This window comes from Chelonia mydas, chromosome 6, assembly GCF_015237465.2.
Source record: "Chelonia mydas isolate rCheMyd1 chromosome 6, rCheMyd1.pri.v2, whole genome shotgun sequence".
Lineage (NCBI taxonomy): Eukaryota > Metazoa > Chordata > Testudines > Cheloniidae > Chelonia > Chelonia mydas.
The window spans coordinates 27221090-27236947 of record NC_051246.2 but is presented as its reverse complement, the minus strand read 5'-3'; the positions used below and the strand labels follow the sequence as shown (position 1 = coordinate 27236947).

At 45.2% G+C, this 15858-nt stretch overlaps 1 protein-coding gene across 19 annotated transcripts in view; it reads right to left on the bottom strand.

Annotated features, from left to right (window-relative positions):
- Positions 1 to 15858, bottom strand: part of BRSK2 (BR serine/threonine kinase 2) — a 427587-nt gene that overhangs the window by 18936 nt on the left and 392793 nt on the right. For 17 of the 19 annotated variants that reach the window (XM_043548952.1, XM_043548954.1, XM_043548956.1 and 14 more), the window contains 5 exons: positions 12635 to 12842; positions 11108 to 11156; positions 4239 to 4362; positions 2299 to 2479; positions 872 to 961 (listed from right to left, as the gene is read on the bottom strand). In XM_043548952.1, the coding sequence (XP_043404887.1) occupies positions 872 to 961; positions 2299 to 2479; positions 4239 to 4362; positions 11108 to 11156; positions 12635 to 12842 (652 nt within the window). Of the gene's footprint in view, positions 1 to 871; positions 962 to 2298; positions 2480 to 4238; positions 4363 to 11107; positions 11157 to 12634; positions 13248 to 15858 lie in introns of all 19 variants that reach the window. The other 2 variants (XM_043548957.1, XM_043548958.1) reach the window with 1 other exon arrangement.

Here is a 15858-nt window from a genome sequence, read left to right as displayed (position 1 = left end):
CCTCTGTTTCTCCGGCTGCATTTCCTTTCCTGCAGTAACTCCCAATTCCCAACCTTCCCAGGGGTTTCAACTCTCACATTCTTCCCTGTTCCATTCTCTTAAAATGATCAGCAATGAGTGGTAATGCTGACATTTTAATGTGTCATCATTAGGCTCTAGGGCGAACACTCCAAGGTGCTTAATGGAGTGAGGAAGTTCACACCTCTGAGTGACCATTTCAGGCTGACTGCAGACTCAGGAAGATGACTGCATTAATTACACTGGGGTCCCACTTGGAAGGTTTTTATTTGTTTGTTTGTTTGTTTGGGTTTTTACAATCATTGGGGCTAGAAACTTGCTTTTTAAAAAAATGAAAGCTGGGATCCTGCAGAACCTGAATACACTATGAAGGCTACACCAATCGATCAACAGGGCCAGGTGTCTAACACCACTACCCATAGCTGGGAACCACCTTCTGATGCTCAGAAAGCCTTTGCTCTTAACTTCTTGCTAAAGGCAACTCCAACCTTTATTCCAGGAGTGGATATAGGGGGTTCTACAGCATTCTAGAGGGGTCTTTAATCTGCTATTTGGGAGCTACAGAAAATCTGGAACTTCTGCTTTCTTTGAGCGGGTACAGATGGCTCTTGGGGTGGGAGATGGGAAGGGCTTCTCACTTCGGGAAGTCACTTGGGACATTGGAGATGGAGTGTGGGAGGCAGGAGTAGGGTGGATGGGGGCGGAGAGTTATTGTTCTGTCTGAATGAAGCTAGTTTCTAGTTGCAATCAGAGGGATGTGCTCCCCCATCTTTTCTCCCCTCCCCCCCACTGAGAGGCACTTCACCTTCATGTCCTTGCTGAAGCAAAGCACTGAACAGTGAAAACAACATACCTGATAACTGCTGCACTGAAGGCTGGTCATGTGTGCTTAGCAACTGTGCCTGAATGGTTTCTACTACCCTCTTGAAGCGACGGCTTGGACCTGTGGGGGAGAAAAGACGCAAACAATGGTGAGAGAGCAGGAGCTGAATACCTCCATAAGGCACAGGGCATAACACAGGGGAAGGAAAAACAAGCATCTTTCCTTCAATCTCCACCCCTCCCCCATTATCAGATGGGTAGTGTGTCTGTGGGCAGGTGGTGGGGTGTGACTGAAGAGCTACTGAATGACCACTTTAGAGCTAGGCTGTGAAGGACTCCATGGAAGAGTCGAGCTTAGATGCTCCTTTCCCATCCTAGTATCTGAAATGCCCTGGGGGCTGGTTTTCTAAATGTGAGGTTCGTTTTCTCTTTTTAATCTCTCTCCTCCCTCAGACGGTTCCCCTGCCCTCCAGAATTAGCATTCTCAGTGGGAATTACAGCAATGCCCTCCTCCAAAGGTTCCTATTGCCAGATCCATTCAAAATCTATTCTAATGGGGTTTGGTTGGACACTGGCAATAATTATATCCATCCTATCAAAGCCAAGCATGTCTGTAACCTAGTGGTGCTTAACAGCCTAAATCTAAACAGCCCACATCTCCACTAGGTCTAGCCCCCCTGCCCCTCCTCCCAAGGATTTAAAATCAGAAATGACTCCTCCCTCAGACTTGACAGCCCATCTGTGGGGAGCAAGTGTGTGTCAAAAGGTGATACGAGCTATCCCTAGAGAGGAGGGGAGGCTCTGGTATTGGTGCACAGCCTGGATTTGTGCAGCCACTATCGAGATGGCTCGCTTGATACTGGACCTATTTTGGGAGGGAATTTACTCACAGCCTTTGGGGAAGGGGTAAAGGTCTGACGGAGGAGGGAGGAGGAGAGGACCCAGAAGAGAATCCAGGTTAGTCAAGGGCCTAGTTCTGCAGTTCTGAGTCAGACTGGCCTGCCTCTCTCACAGTGTGCCTGGTGGCCAGCTAAGACAATAGAGTGGCTACCCTGTTACTTATGTTCTGGGTAAGGGCAAAAGCCCTGTGGGTGACCGCCCAGTACCTTGCTCAGAGACACACCTTATACTGCAACAATAAGCCAGGACAGATGGAGCATTTCAAGTCCAACGCATTGAGCAGCAGTGACTCTAGCTCACCTGTCTGGCTGACCATGATGGCATCCTCTTCAACGGTAGTTGCTCCCATTGACCTTCCCTGTCTCTCCCAGCATGCCCATCACTGCCAAACCGCGGGAGGTCTAAACTGTCATTCCTCTTCCCTTCCCAAGTTCTTCCTCTCTTCCTGATTTCTAGGCTTTCATCTTCTCTGCTCCCATGTCTGCCCTCATGCTCTGACCTCCCCACTGGCAGGGTGAATGCTCCCCTGCCCACAGGCTGCAGCCACTGCTTGGTTACCTGATAAGAGCGTGAAAGTGACTGAGTAGATCCCATTCTCCTTCTGTGCCTCGCCCCCTTCTGTGTATGTTATGTCCACCTGGAACTTCACTGGCTTCTGGAAGACAGCGGGACCCCCTGTGGACTTGTACTCTGCTCGGAAACTTGTCTGTGAGATGACGCTGTGACTGAGGCTGGGAATCTGAAACAGGGTGGCAGTAGGGGATGATATCGTCAGAGGGCAAAAGCTCTATTTAAGAAGACCACTCTTTCTCTCTCTCTCGCTTGGACTTCCCAGCCATCGGAGAGAGAAAGCTTTGCGGCCTATGGGCTCCACCTTGCAATGAGCTGTGCACTCTTGTAAAATCAGTGGGAGTTGAGGCACTCAGCACCTCACAGGAATGCACAGTACTTTGCGGATCAAGCCAGGTTTAAAGAGTGCATACTGGTGAAGGTACTTGACATACTTAGGAACTCCCCCTGCTGTACAACTGAGCATAGTGGGTCCTCCCAAGCATCAGTTCCAGTAGATCCTCACAGCTCAGTGAGAAATGATATCAAGTGGGGGTAGAAAATTCAAAGCTGGATACCAAAGAGAGACCAGGAAAAGGGATACTCGATAGCTGACCTAGACAGATAAACAGGACCAGAACCTGGGATCTCTACAGGGACTGTTTACCTGTGAAAAACCTAACTACCCCCCACCTCCTATTAGTAGGAAACAGACCTCTGAGTGACCTCTAGGGTACTCCTAAGATCTTCCACTTGGAGCCAGAGTTTCTAAACTGTTCAGGGCAAGGTTTTCAGGTGCCCAGCATTGACAGTCAGGGCCAGAATTCCAAATAGGCTCAGCATTCAACATGCTAAAAATCTTAGCAAGCTGGCCAGTTATCTGGGTGTCTAAATAGGAATGGTGTTCTGAAAATCTGTCCCTAGGGATTCATTCAGCAGCTTGCTGCATTATCTTTAATTAGGAAGCTAGCTGTGAGAGAGAGCAGCTGGGGTATTCACAGTGACTTCTTGGCACTAAAAGCCAATATACCAGTCCCATATGTGGAGCTGAATTCATGGACTTCATGTAAGGGAGAGGCATAGTTTAAATAAATGTGTGATCATTTACAGTGGGTGATGCAGACTATTTTGTTATAGCCCATTCTTACAGGTCTGTGCTGTGTGCAAAGAAGTTCAGGGGTCTTGACTGCTCTATGGAATGGAATTCATTACAGCAGGTATATCATAGAGATCGAAAATTAGTGCCTTTCTGCAGAAAAACAATGTCATACAGCAAAACATATAAAATAAACTAAGCCCTATCCGCATCTCAAATTTTAAAAAATGTACCTAACTCCTTAGAACAAAAACATCTCTCAAATCAGCTTCACTCTCATTTACATTTTCTTCATTTGTACTTATGGGTGGGAGAGAATAGGGCTTCTGTGCCTGGGAAGAAGAGATGCCCCCTCCCCCACTAATCCCAAGATCCCAGGTGTGGAGACTTTAAGCTGCAGACAGACACCATCCCCAACCATGGATGTTTCAGCCGTAGGAGAAAGTGAGCTTTCTATGTGTGCAAAGTACAGGGGAGATTTAAAATTAAGACTAGAAAGTCTGATGTGAGACCGATTTCCCCATCTGGTGCAAGGGATGGAGGGAGCACCCTGAGGATCCCCAGAAGGAGAAGGGAAAAATAATGTGCCATAAATCTAATGGAACAGTCGATTAAGGGAATTGACTTTCTAGGCACCGCAGCAGCACGTCAGGCTCTGACTGCATTTAAACCCCAAGCATCAGCAGGTCCATGGAAGACTCTTTCATTTTAGCGCTTTGCAAGTCCCATGGGGAAATTTGGTACTGGGGAGGAATTCCAGGATGTGGGGGCCCTGCCCAAGAATATGTGGACTTAGGATGTCCTTGGAATTGAATAGTGAGATGAGTCTATAGCACGGGCCAGATTTACTTACCGAAAGGAAAGCGTGCACAATGTCAGCCTTGATGGAGCTTAGTGGTTTATCTTTAATGACCACAAAGATCTGTTCTTCTTTCTCCAGGTTGATAAAGTTACCGAACCAGGATTTTTTGGCAAGCCTGACACGAAGAAAAAAGAAAGAAGGAGTAGGTTTAGAACAGAAAAGCATCTCTTAGACACCTGGCATTTGGACAAACATGCCTACGACACAAGGATGATAGGCTTTCATCACACTGTGATGCTGCTACAACAGGTGATGTGATGTAACTCAATCAAACACTAGACTGTGGACCATGTGGTTTTATTACAGCAGCACGTGTGATCAGCAATGGAAAGCGAGGAGCCGCTGTCGCAGTTCTAACCAAATACACTGATCAATATGACATTTTATACAGTGCATATAAAATCTGCATACAGATCTCAGAGATCCCCTGCAAGGCTCTTCCTGTGTCTTCTGGCATCATGGTGGGTGCTGGTGACACTGATACTCTGGATTTTTCTGGAAGTCATTCCAGGTCAGTTCCAGCCCACTTGAGGTTTTCTAAAAGCTGTGAAGCTCCTAACCTGAAAATCTCCTCCTGGGGTGACACTATTTATTACACCCACATTGTTCTGGGTGTCTCAGTCACCCTCCAAGTTGCCATGTCAGTGGGTGAAATTCACCCCTGTGCAGAGGGCTAGCACAAGGCCTATATATTACTTAACTCCCACTTAGGGAATCTAAGGAATGCATGGCCCTTGTGCTGGCCTTCTGCCCGGGGTGAATTTCACCAAGTATCAAGGGGGAGATATCAAAGTACACAAACCACCATTCTTGGTTTTAACAGACGGTGGCCAATACCTGCTATTTTCTCAAGCACTGAATGCTGATTCCACCATAAATGAAATTACTTTGTTGTTTTCACACTGACAGCAGCATCAAATGTGTATTTCCACTCCAGAGGTTTCACTAATAAAGTAAAAGGACTACAGAAGAAAAGCAGGGTCATTTACATCAATGCGGGGTTAGCCAGGGCTTGAGAGTAGTAGGTAGCCCCTGTAGAAAGTGTGGTGGAGGGGGAAGATCGCTTCAGTCATATGACACAGCTATAGAATTCTTGAGTCAAATTAATCTCAGAGGAAACTCCATTGAAACCAGTCAAATTACACCAGGGATGGATTGTCTATAGAGGTTAGAGATTAAAAGACCCGCTAGGCCACCCAGTCCATCTTCCTGCCACTGCAGGATTATTGCCTGCGGAATATTTTATAGTGACCATGTCAAGTCTGGTTTGCAGTGCGCCAAGCAATGGACTTCCACAACTTCTCTTGGGAGAATGCTCCACAACATAACAGGAGAAGAGTTTCTCTAACCTTAGGTCTTTCTGGTAAAGAGCCATCTGGAGAAGGGACTAATACAGCTCAGCAATAGGCACCTGGCTAAACATCTGCTTCACTGGGTAAACAGAACTGGTTAGATCTAGGCTGCCTGGAGCCAGACTCGGGTTAAGGAGAGAGAGGAACACCCTGGAAAACTCATTTGGAGTCTCGACATCTGGGATGGAGAACAAAGTCTTGAAATCAGCTGGACTCAGCCCTGACGACTGGATTGCTCCATGCATCACAGCACTGTCTTTTTATTGACCATTTAATCCACACAGAGGAAAGATCAGAACTGGAAGACAGCTCAGTGTTAATCAGCTTCTGTTTCCATCTGCCCCAGCTGACCAAGAGCAGAGTGCAAAAGGATTCACTTGCAGTTTGGTAAATCACCCTCCTCAGGAAAAGTGGGTTGGAAAACCATAACTCCCTAAAATATTCATAGGCAGCTGTAACTAAGTCAGTGAGCCAAAGATTACCACAGAGAGCAGTAAAGAGAAAGGGCCTCTCATTTAAATGGGTCGTTAAGAAGCTAGGGTTAGAGTATGAAAGGAAATTACATACTAATGAGCTCATGTGCCTCACAATGACAGAACACCTTTGTAGGCCCCCCTGGAAAGCTGGGGCAACCACTCCCTGCATGTTAAGGGCCTTTTGCTCATTAGCTGTTTGCACCTGGGTTATCCATTTAAACTGTCTGGTTGTCCTAGGCTTGTATCCATCACTTCTAGGGTGGGCCAAAGTGTAAATATTTAAATGTGGCTCGTCTATGTACATTAATCATTAAAAAAAAAATCACCCTGTGGGTCCCTATATTTACTGGTCTCTCAGTGACTACAGATAAAAGGGCTCCCTTTATAGATACAATAACAAGGCTTTTTGCCATTAACCCTGCAAACTCAGCCTGAGATCTCAGGGTCCAGCTGAGTTCTTTCCTTCTCATGAATTCTCACCAGGAATAAAGACTTTGCACTAGGCCAGTTTAAGACCTCAATGACACCTCCGACACCTTACTGCCTGTAACTGACTGGAATTCAGTAAACAATTTTGTTGGTGGTGCACAAGATGGAATAGACTCCAGCTGATTCCCCTGTCACTATGTTGGCTCTGCAGAGCTCACAGGATCAGAAACCAGTACAAACTGACTTCTCTCCGCCAACTCAGCAGATCTGTCTCTGCAAATAACCACGGAACAGACCTGCCAAGTAAAAAGCTGCCCTTTGTACTTCATCATTTTTCAGGGTAGAACCGCACTTTAAGGTCTGAAATCCAACTGAAGTTCTTAAGAGTCAAGGGCTCTCAGCACCTTGAAGGAGATGCTTAGAATCTCCCAGAATCAGGCCCAAAAGCTGGCATTGGGAGTCCAGATTCCCCTTCCTCCCTGCAGTACAAAAGTGACTGGCACTGACAGTCCTCTCACCTCTCTGCCTGTCTCCTTCTCAAAGTGGGGCTGGAGGCAGAGGGACTCCTCTGGGGAAGCACATGAGATCTTCAGTTGCAGAGTAAAACTAACCAAACGGATGCTCATGTGTGAAAACTGAGCCATGTACTTTTGTTGCTTGAAGAGCAGTAGAAGTTTAAGATGGAAAAGACCTAACATCCCAGGGTCATCTTTCTAGTCCATCCCCTTGGCCTTACTGCAGGGTTAGTTCTCCAGTTTACAGTAGATTTTCCAGTGTTATGTCCATTCTTATGTTAAATAACAAGGGCTGGAGCTTTCACCTCTTCCCTAATTGTTTCTAATTTGCTTCTCTGCCCGGTCTCTCAGTAACAAACCCACCAAACTCTCCCTCTCAGCTCTCTTGCGATGGACCCACATGCTATAGACCCTTTCACTATTTCTTTCTTCTAAAACCTATCAGGAGCTGTTTGCCCAGCAGGTGGTGAGAGGCCTAGCTTCCCCACTGCAGTTGGTCTTCGGAGCCCTCACATACGTGGAAAGCCCTCTCTAGGTGATGGGAGAGGCCAAGGTTTAGACTCTGTGTGTAGTGGGCACTGTTTCAGAGGGCAATAACTCTTTTTTTAAACTGAAACACAGACTTGGAAATTCTGGGAGAAGCATGACACATGTGGTCTACTGCCTCGTCCTCTGATATGTTCAGAAGAGGGCACATGGAGAGCTCCTACTAATCTCCAGAGTAGGACTATCCCCTTCCTTCCAGGCACATTTAAAATGACAACTGGTGCTCTTCACGTCTCAGAGGCACACTTCCCGCCTGCCTTCCCCCTTGCTCTGTGGCCAGTCAAGGGTGAAAAACAGACTCTTACTTCCCCTCCCTCCCCTGCACAAGTATCTGAGTCTAAGTCACCATCTTGCCCTAAATACACAAGACACACCAAAGGTGGGAGGAGGAGAATATGCTTATCCCCACCGTACAGATGGAGGCACTGAAGCATAAAAAGATTAAGTGAGTTGTCCAAGGTCACACAGGGAAGAGGAGGGAATTGAACCCACATCTCTCAAGACCCAACTCCATCCGTGCATATGTCTAGTTCAACTGTTCCTTCTATGGTGCATTAATGAGTCTGCCCTGGTTTATACTGAATTCTAGCTGCCCCCATGTTGCCTAATTTCATAGCTCTGAATTTCTATAGGTCTTTCTGGAGATGTGTAGCAGTAAAGACATCCTCCTTGTAAGGAACAGCTAGAAGTCAATTAGCTGTTATTGGCAGACATGGATGAGAAAGGAAGGTGTGTTTAAGGGGGCAGTAAGAAAGGAGGGGATGTCACTGGAGGACAGAACAATCTATATCCCATATGGAATAGTTTGGTAGGATTTAATAGATATTGATACACTTTCCATTGCCCTTTTTGAATGATCATACAAAATTTAATCGAGAATTCTATCCCTGCTGGTTAAGAAAGAAAGAATCTCAGTCTCTGTTAAAGAGAGATAGGTTTCTACAGTAATTTGTCTAGAACCCTACTGGCAACCTTATTTGGACCCTGATTCAGCAAGACACTTAAACACAAGCACTGCTTTAGGCATATGATTAGCTCCATTGATACCAATGACACTACTCACATGCTGAAGGTTACATGCATGCTTAAGTGCCTTGCTGAATTGGGGCTCTGGTGTAATACACCAGCTGAGGATAGATCCCTTTAGGGTTCATTACTAATAAATTAACTAGGACTTCTCCATCAGAGAAAAACAAGCATTACCTAGACATGTGATGGTATATTAGCCAATCATCGGGACTGTTGAATGAATGAGAGTCATTAAAAGATGCCATAACAGAGAAAGGAAATACATGTTTATCACTCAGTACATGAAGTCAATAGAGTTATTGATGAAGATGTCTTTTTTCTTATGGGGAAAACAAAAACAAGACCCAAAATATGTGGAAGTGGGCACTGAGAAACAAGACATCTATGGTTAAAATAAAATCTAGTTCATTATTTTTTTACGAGTTTTATTATGTTTCCTGCAGGGTGCAACCCAATTGAACTCATTAATTCAGCAATTATACAGAAAAGGGAGAGAGGGCCTTAGGACTTGACTTGCATCCAAACTGCCTCAAATGACAGACTCTACCTCACCACACCGGCTCTTAAAGGGACAGTGTGAAGTAGAAATGGCAGGAGCTTCCACAGGCACACAAAAGAAAAAGAAAAAGAAAGAAAGAAAGAAAGAAAGAAAGAAAGAAAGAAAAAGATTTCACTCACAGACTTTTTCAGCTTTAATACCCTTAAGACCATTTGACATGAGTGTTTCATTTATTTCTTCAGTGTGAACCTGTTCTCTTTATGAAGTTTCCCTAAGTCCCCCCTAGCAGTAAACACCCCATGCTTTAAATACACAACATGTTCTATTTTTCCTCTTGGACCTCTCCCTCTTTTTTCACTCGTATTCCCCGTCCCGCCCCCCTGACCATTCCCCACCCACCCTGCTGGTGCAGCTTTGGAAATGGACTGCCCAGCTTTCACAATACGATGCCCTGGCACTAGTAAAAGTGTTAAGGCAATGCCCCTAGCTCTAATTAGAGATCTTTGGACCCCAAATCTTCATCAAGGACTCATGAATATTTCACACACATTTCTTGACAGAGGGCTAAATCGCCTCAGTTGGCAGGGAAATTCTATGGGCATAGGGTGCACAAACACAAACTGTGAAAATAAAAAGGACTCATTTGGCATCTGTTACTCATATTAGGAAGTGTTTGGAGCCCTGCTCTTTAGCTGGGTCTTCCAAGCACACCATGCAGTGACGCACATTTGTGCAATGGAATTGTTTAATTGTAAACTGATTTTTAGGAATATGCATGATGAATATTAAATAGCCCCTGCAGCTCCTGGTGCTGCTCTCGGGAACTAACACTGCATTCACTGTCACAGGCAGTGACTTCTCCGAATTGCTCCAGGAATTACTCTTCACTCCCTATCCCTGGGACACAAACTGTGCTATACTAAGTAGAAGTGCTGTGACTGCATTGCGAGGGTCAATTACAATCCCTTCCTCCCAGAGAACGATTTGCTGGAGAAACACAGGAAGAGAGAGAGCAGGCTGGGGTTTCAACGCTGATAAGCTCAGCACTCCAAAAAAGGTGAGGAGCCTTAGCCACACGTGTTGACTTGCACTGACTTCACTGGGCATTGGGGGGAAAAAAGCAAACAGAATGTTGGGAATCATCAAGAAAGGGATAGATAATAGGACAGAAAATATCATGTTGCCTCTCTATAAATCCATGGTATGCCCGCATCTTGAATACTGCGGGCAGATGTGGTCGCCCCATCTCAAAAAAGATATATTGGAATTGGAAAAGGTTCAGAAAAGGGCAACAAACATGATTAGGGGTACAGAACGGCTTCTGTATGAGGAGAGATTAATAAGATGGGGACTTTTCAGCTTGGAAAAGAGGCGACTAAAGGGGGATATGATAGAGGTCTGTACAATCATGAGTGGTGTAGAGAAAGTAAATAAGGAAGTGTTATTTACTCCTTCTCATAATACAAGAACAAGGGACCACCAAATGAAATTAACAGGTAGCTGGTTTAAAACAAAGACAAGAAAGTATTTTTTCACTCAACACACTGTCAACCTCTGGAACTCCTTGCCAGAGGGTGTTGTGAAGGCCAATACTATAACGGGGTTCAAAAGGGAGCTAGATAGATTAATGGAAGATAGGTCCATCAATGTCTATTAGCCAGGATGGGCAGGAATGGTGTCCCTAGCCTCTGTTTTCCAGAAGCTGAGACTGGGTGACAGGGCATGGATCACTTGATGAAAACTTGTTCTGTTCATTCCCTTTAGGCCACTGTCAGAGGATAGGATACTGGGCTTGATGGACCTTTGGTCTGACCTGCTTTGGCTATTCTTATGTTCTTATGGATTGGGCCCATGGACCCCAGTGGAAGATCCCTTTCAAATATCTAGACCATTTGCTAGAGCCTTTCTGGACCAGGAATGGACTGTGACCACCATTAGCACACCATTAGCACCATTAGCACAGGAAGGAAACCATAAAGTGGCAAGATAAGTAGTGTCATAGTGAATTACTTACTCTGGGGAAGATTCCGGGGTTAAATTGGACATCTCCTCTGGTGTAGGTACTGTATGCGCACACACACAAAAAGAGGGAGCAAGAAAAAGGAAATGGTAAATAAAGAGAGCTTCCTCTTCCTCCTTCTATACCAGTGAAATAATGCTTGCACCATACCCCCTTGCTCGCCCCATGCTTAATCTCCTAAAAACCACCAGCCAGTCCTGATGTCTAAATATTGATCTTGTGTTTCTAGATCATTGTGACTACTCTATTCTAAAGTATCGATGCTTTCAGGGCCTGATCGAAAGCCCACTGAAGTCAATGGAAAGTCTCCCACTGGCTTCAACATGCTTTGGATCAGGCCCTTACACTGAGCTTATCATTGTGGTGTGTCTGAATCACTTTCTACTCTTTTTTCTTATTAACAAATAAATGAGAATCAGTTAACATTCATATTTTGCACAGTGCCTTTCATCTAAAGAATCCCCATAGCCACTGAAAATACACAGGGAATCCCTGCAGACTCTTCAAAGTGCAAATGAGATGTTGGCATGCTGCTACATCAGTCCAGCTGTGTTAGCACCTTGCACAGAATCCAGTGGGCTCCAGTTCGCGGAAGACGGTGGTGCCTGAGGCAAAAATAAAACTAGCTGATCAACTTTTCCCCTGAGAAGGATCCCTGCATCACCGTCACAATTCTCAGTTCTTCCCTGGCCATCTCAGATTATCAGTCTCTGATAACCAGGGCATATATTCTAGATCTTCCATTAGCATGTTAGCTATTCTCCTTTCCCCACAGGACGGACCCCAATACGTTGAGTGTAAAACCATAAGGAATTGGCTTGATTCTGACAGCCTTCGGGGTTATGTATGTGACTTCAGGTGCCCTTTGCCAAAGAGGAAAAAGCTACCCAAATCTTGAAGCAAATAACTTTGTCCATCTTAGAATTCCAGGGTCTGTAAAAACTGTAACATCCCAAACAGGTCTGATAGTATTGATTACATTAAGGGATAGTTTACACCAATTACACTCAGGAGAAAAAGAAAAGAAAGAATTAAACAGGATTATACAAACAAGCTACACTGCAGAAGGACAATCTCATTCTATTCCTACCAACTGACCATCTCTGCTTGGGACAGGGACAGGCCTGGAATAGCAAGAGTGCTGCAGAGCAAGACTAAAGGTGGGTAGGTGCAGGAGTGAAGTAGCAGGAGATACTGCAAGGTCATGATTGAGGTGCACTGGCAGAGCTGCCAGGGGGCTACTAGACAGGGAGAGCAGGCGGTGCTGCGTGGGGATTCGGGATTGGAATAGCCAGAGGTGCTGCAGCCCAGGATTGAGGTGCAGCAGCAGAGCTGTGCTGTGGAAGTTAGCACAGAGCCTGTCCACACTTGTCTTGGCCTTGCATTAACTCCCTCACTCGCACCAACACTGATAGTCACTTCTCCACAAATGAGATTTGCTGAGTCAGTCTGAGCTGCCAGTTCCTTGCTGAATACTTGCCCCAATTTGGACATCCACATTCATCTGGAGAACGGACTCACCTTGCAATTTCCGGCGATGGAACCGAGGAGACCCCAGGAAGCTGTTCTTGATTGAGTTAAGCCGTGTCCTCCAGGGCATTCCTCCAATGCTGGGGCTGGATGGTGGTGTTGGGTTGGGTGTGCCTGCTGGGCTCTCCTTTGGCGTATGGACGGGTGTCCCCTTGGGGGTAGGGAGGGGACTTCCCCTTGGAGAGGGGTGAGGGGTGACCTGTATGATGGGGATAGATTTGGTGCTTGGGTCAGTACTAGAAGGGAGTAATCTAACAGGAGACATAGGGTTGGCCTGCACTGTAGGAATGGCCAGCTGGGGGCTAAAGCCAGCAGTGGGTGGGCGGCCCTGAGCATTCTGCACAGGGGGATTCTGGGAAGAGGGGGCGTTGGCATTGCTGGCAGGGAGCGGGTTGGATTTGGTAGACTGGAGCGGTTTTTCGGCCAATTTGTTCTTGGATGGCAAAGTCTGCGTCTTTGGGTTGGACTGAAGAGTTGGCTTTGGTTGGAGAACATGTCCAGGCCTGGAGGCGTTCCTACAAGCATCAGGGTCCAAGGAGACTTGGGGTCGGGGGGAGAAAGGGAGGTCAGGAGTCTGAGGGGGGATGAAAAACTTTCTGATAGGCTACAGGACAGACACAGAGTGTCCATGCATATCGAGAACAGTGAGACACGCACACAGCGGGCGAGCAGAGAAAGGAAAGTCAGAATAAACCCATTCGAGTCACAAAGATGCATCATGTGTCACAAGGAGACACGAGCGATGGAGGTGAAGGGGAGGGCAGGTGGGAGGGTTTGCAAAGAAACAAGAACAAAAAACAAACAAACAAAAAACAAAAAGACATGCAGTTAGCTGGGAACGCAGCATAATCAACAGCAGCAGCAGCCGCGGCGCCAGCAGCAAGAACAACAGTGTCATAACAGGCTTTTTCATATTAACCAACCACGTGTCAGCAAAGGGAAAACCACAGGGAGAAAAGGAACACAAGGGAAGAAGGGGGAAAAAAAAATCCAAAATAACCGAGGGGGGAAAAAAGGAGAAAGATGCCACATCCCCGGCATTGTTCGGCTTGCCCCACGATGAAAAAAGCACAATGCTGAAGGGAGGCGAAGAAGGGGTAGTGAGAGCCATTCAAGCCACACAGAAACTGACGCTTGGTTTTTTTCAGCTCAAAGCGCCCCTGATCAAACACAGCAGAGAGATGCAATTCAAAACAAGTGTCTGGTGCACGTGGGGTGGTGGGAGAGCCACACAGGTTACTGCACACACCATTCAGAGCGCCCCCTCCTCCCCTAAATCTACAAAACTCACACACAGGCTCCAGTCACCCATTAGGGAAAGAAAGAGAAGAGGGAGAGCAGTACCATTTCATCCACCTTCCTCCCCTGGCCTTCCAGAGTGACATCACCCACTCAGCATTAGCTGGGACAGTCCTGAACACAAAACACCAGGGGTAACCCTGAACCCGGGTCAGTTTGGGGTTTGCAAACAGATAGCTACACAGAGACTCCCTGAGGGTCCCAGCAGGGCTACATGACAGGGAAAGAAGGAGATTTCCCAATCAGCATTGAAAAGACAGTCTGATGACACCCTGAGTCTGCTGTTCAGAAATTCACTGCTCAGTATTTGCTACAAAGTCCCAGTATCACATTCTGTGGATGATGGAAGTGACTATGTAGTTTAAGGAAAAAAACAACTACTCATAATGCACCATTGAGAGAGAAAAACAAGGTGATAGGACTTTTTTTGTTGTTGTTGTTAAAAGAAAAAAACCTTCACACATTAGTTACAGGGGCTGTCTGGGAAAGGTAGTTCAGATGAGTTCAGTTAACAGGGTAATACACACACTCAGGGAGTAAAATCCTTTTAAAGGGATATTGGCAGGATAAAAACCACATTTTAAAAACAAAATGAATTACCTTACATATTGGTAATAACTAGGGCTGTCAAGCGATTAAAAATATTAATCGCAATTAATCACACTGTTAAACAATAATCAAATACCATTTATTTAAATCTTTGTGGCTGTTTTGTACATTTTAAAATATATTGATTTCAATTACAACACAGAATACAAAGTGTACAGTGCTCACTTTATATTTATTTTTTATTACAAATATTTGTACTGTAAAAAACAAAAGAAATAGTATTTTTCAATTAATCTCATACAAGTACTGCTGTGCAATCTCTTTATCATGAAAGTTGAACTTACAAATGTAGAATTATGTACAAAAAATAACTGCATTCAAAAATAAAACAATGTAAAACTTTAGAGCCTACAAGTCCACTCAGTCCTACTTCCTGTTCAGCTGATAGCTAAGACAAACAAGTTTGTTTACATTTGCAGGAGATAATGCTGCCTGCTTCTTGTTTGCAATGTTACCTGACCGTGAGAACAGGCATTTGCATGGCACTGTTCTAGTTGGTGTTGCAAGATATTTACGTGTCAGATGCACGAAAGATTCATATGTCCCTTCATGCTTCCACCACTTTTCCAGAAGATATGCATCCATGCTGATGACGAGTCCTGCTCAATAACGATCGAAAGCCGTATGGACTGATGCATGTTCATTTTCATCATCTGAGTCAGATGCCACCAGCTGAAGGTTGATTTTCTTTTTTGGTGGTTCGGTTTCTGTAATATCTGCATCAGGGTGTTGCTCTTTTAAGACTTCTGAAAGCATGCTCCATACCTTGTCCCTCTCAGATTTTGGTAGGCGTTTCGGATTCTTAAACTTTGGGTCGAGTGCTGTAGCTGTCTTTAGAAATCTCACATTGGTACATTCTTTGCATTTTGTCAAATCTGCAGTTAAAGTGTTCTTAAAATGAACAACATGTGCTGGGCCATCATCCAAGACTGCTGTAACATGAAATATATGGCAGAATGCGGGTAAAACAGAGGTAAAATACAATTCTCCCCCAGGGAGTTCAGTCACAAATTTAATTAACGGATTCTTTTTTTAACGAGCATCATCAGCATGGAAGCATGTCCTCTGGAATGGTGGCTGAAGCATGAAGGGGTATACAAATGTTTAGCATATCTGGCACATAAATATTTTGCAATGCTGGCTACAAAAATGCCATGTGAACACCTGTTCTCACTTTGTAAATAAGAAGCAGGCAGCATTATCTCCTGTAAATGTAAACAAACTTGTTTCTCTTAATGATTGGCTGAACAAGAAGTAGGACTGAGTGAACTTGTAGGCTCTAAAGTTTTACATTGTTTTGTTTTTGA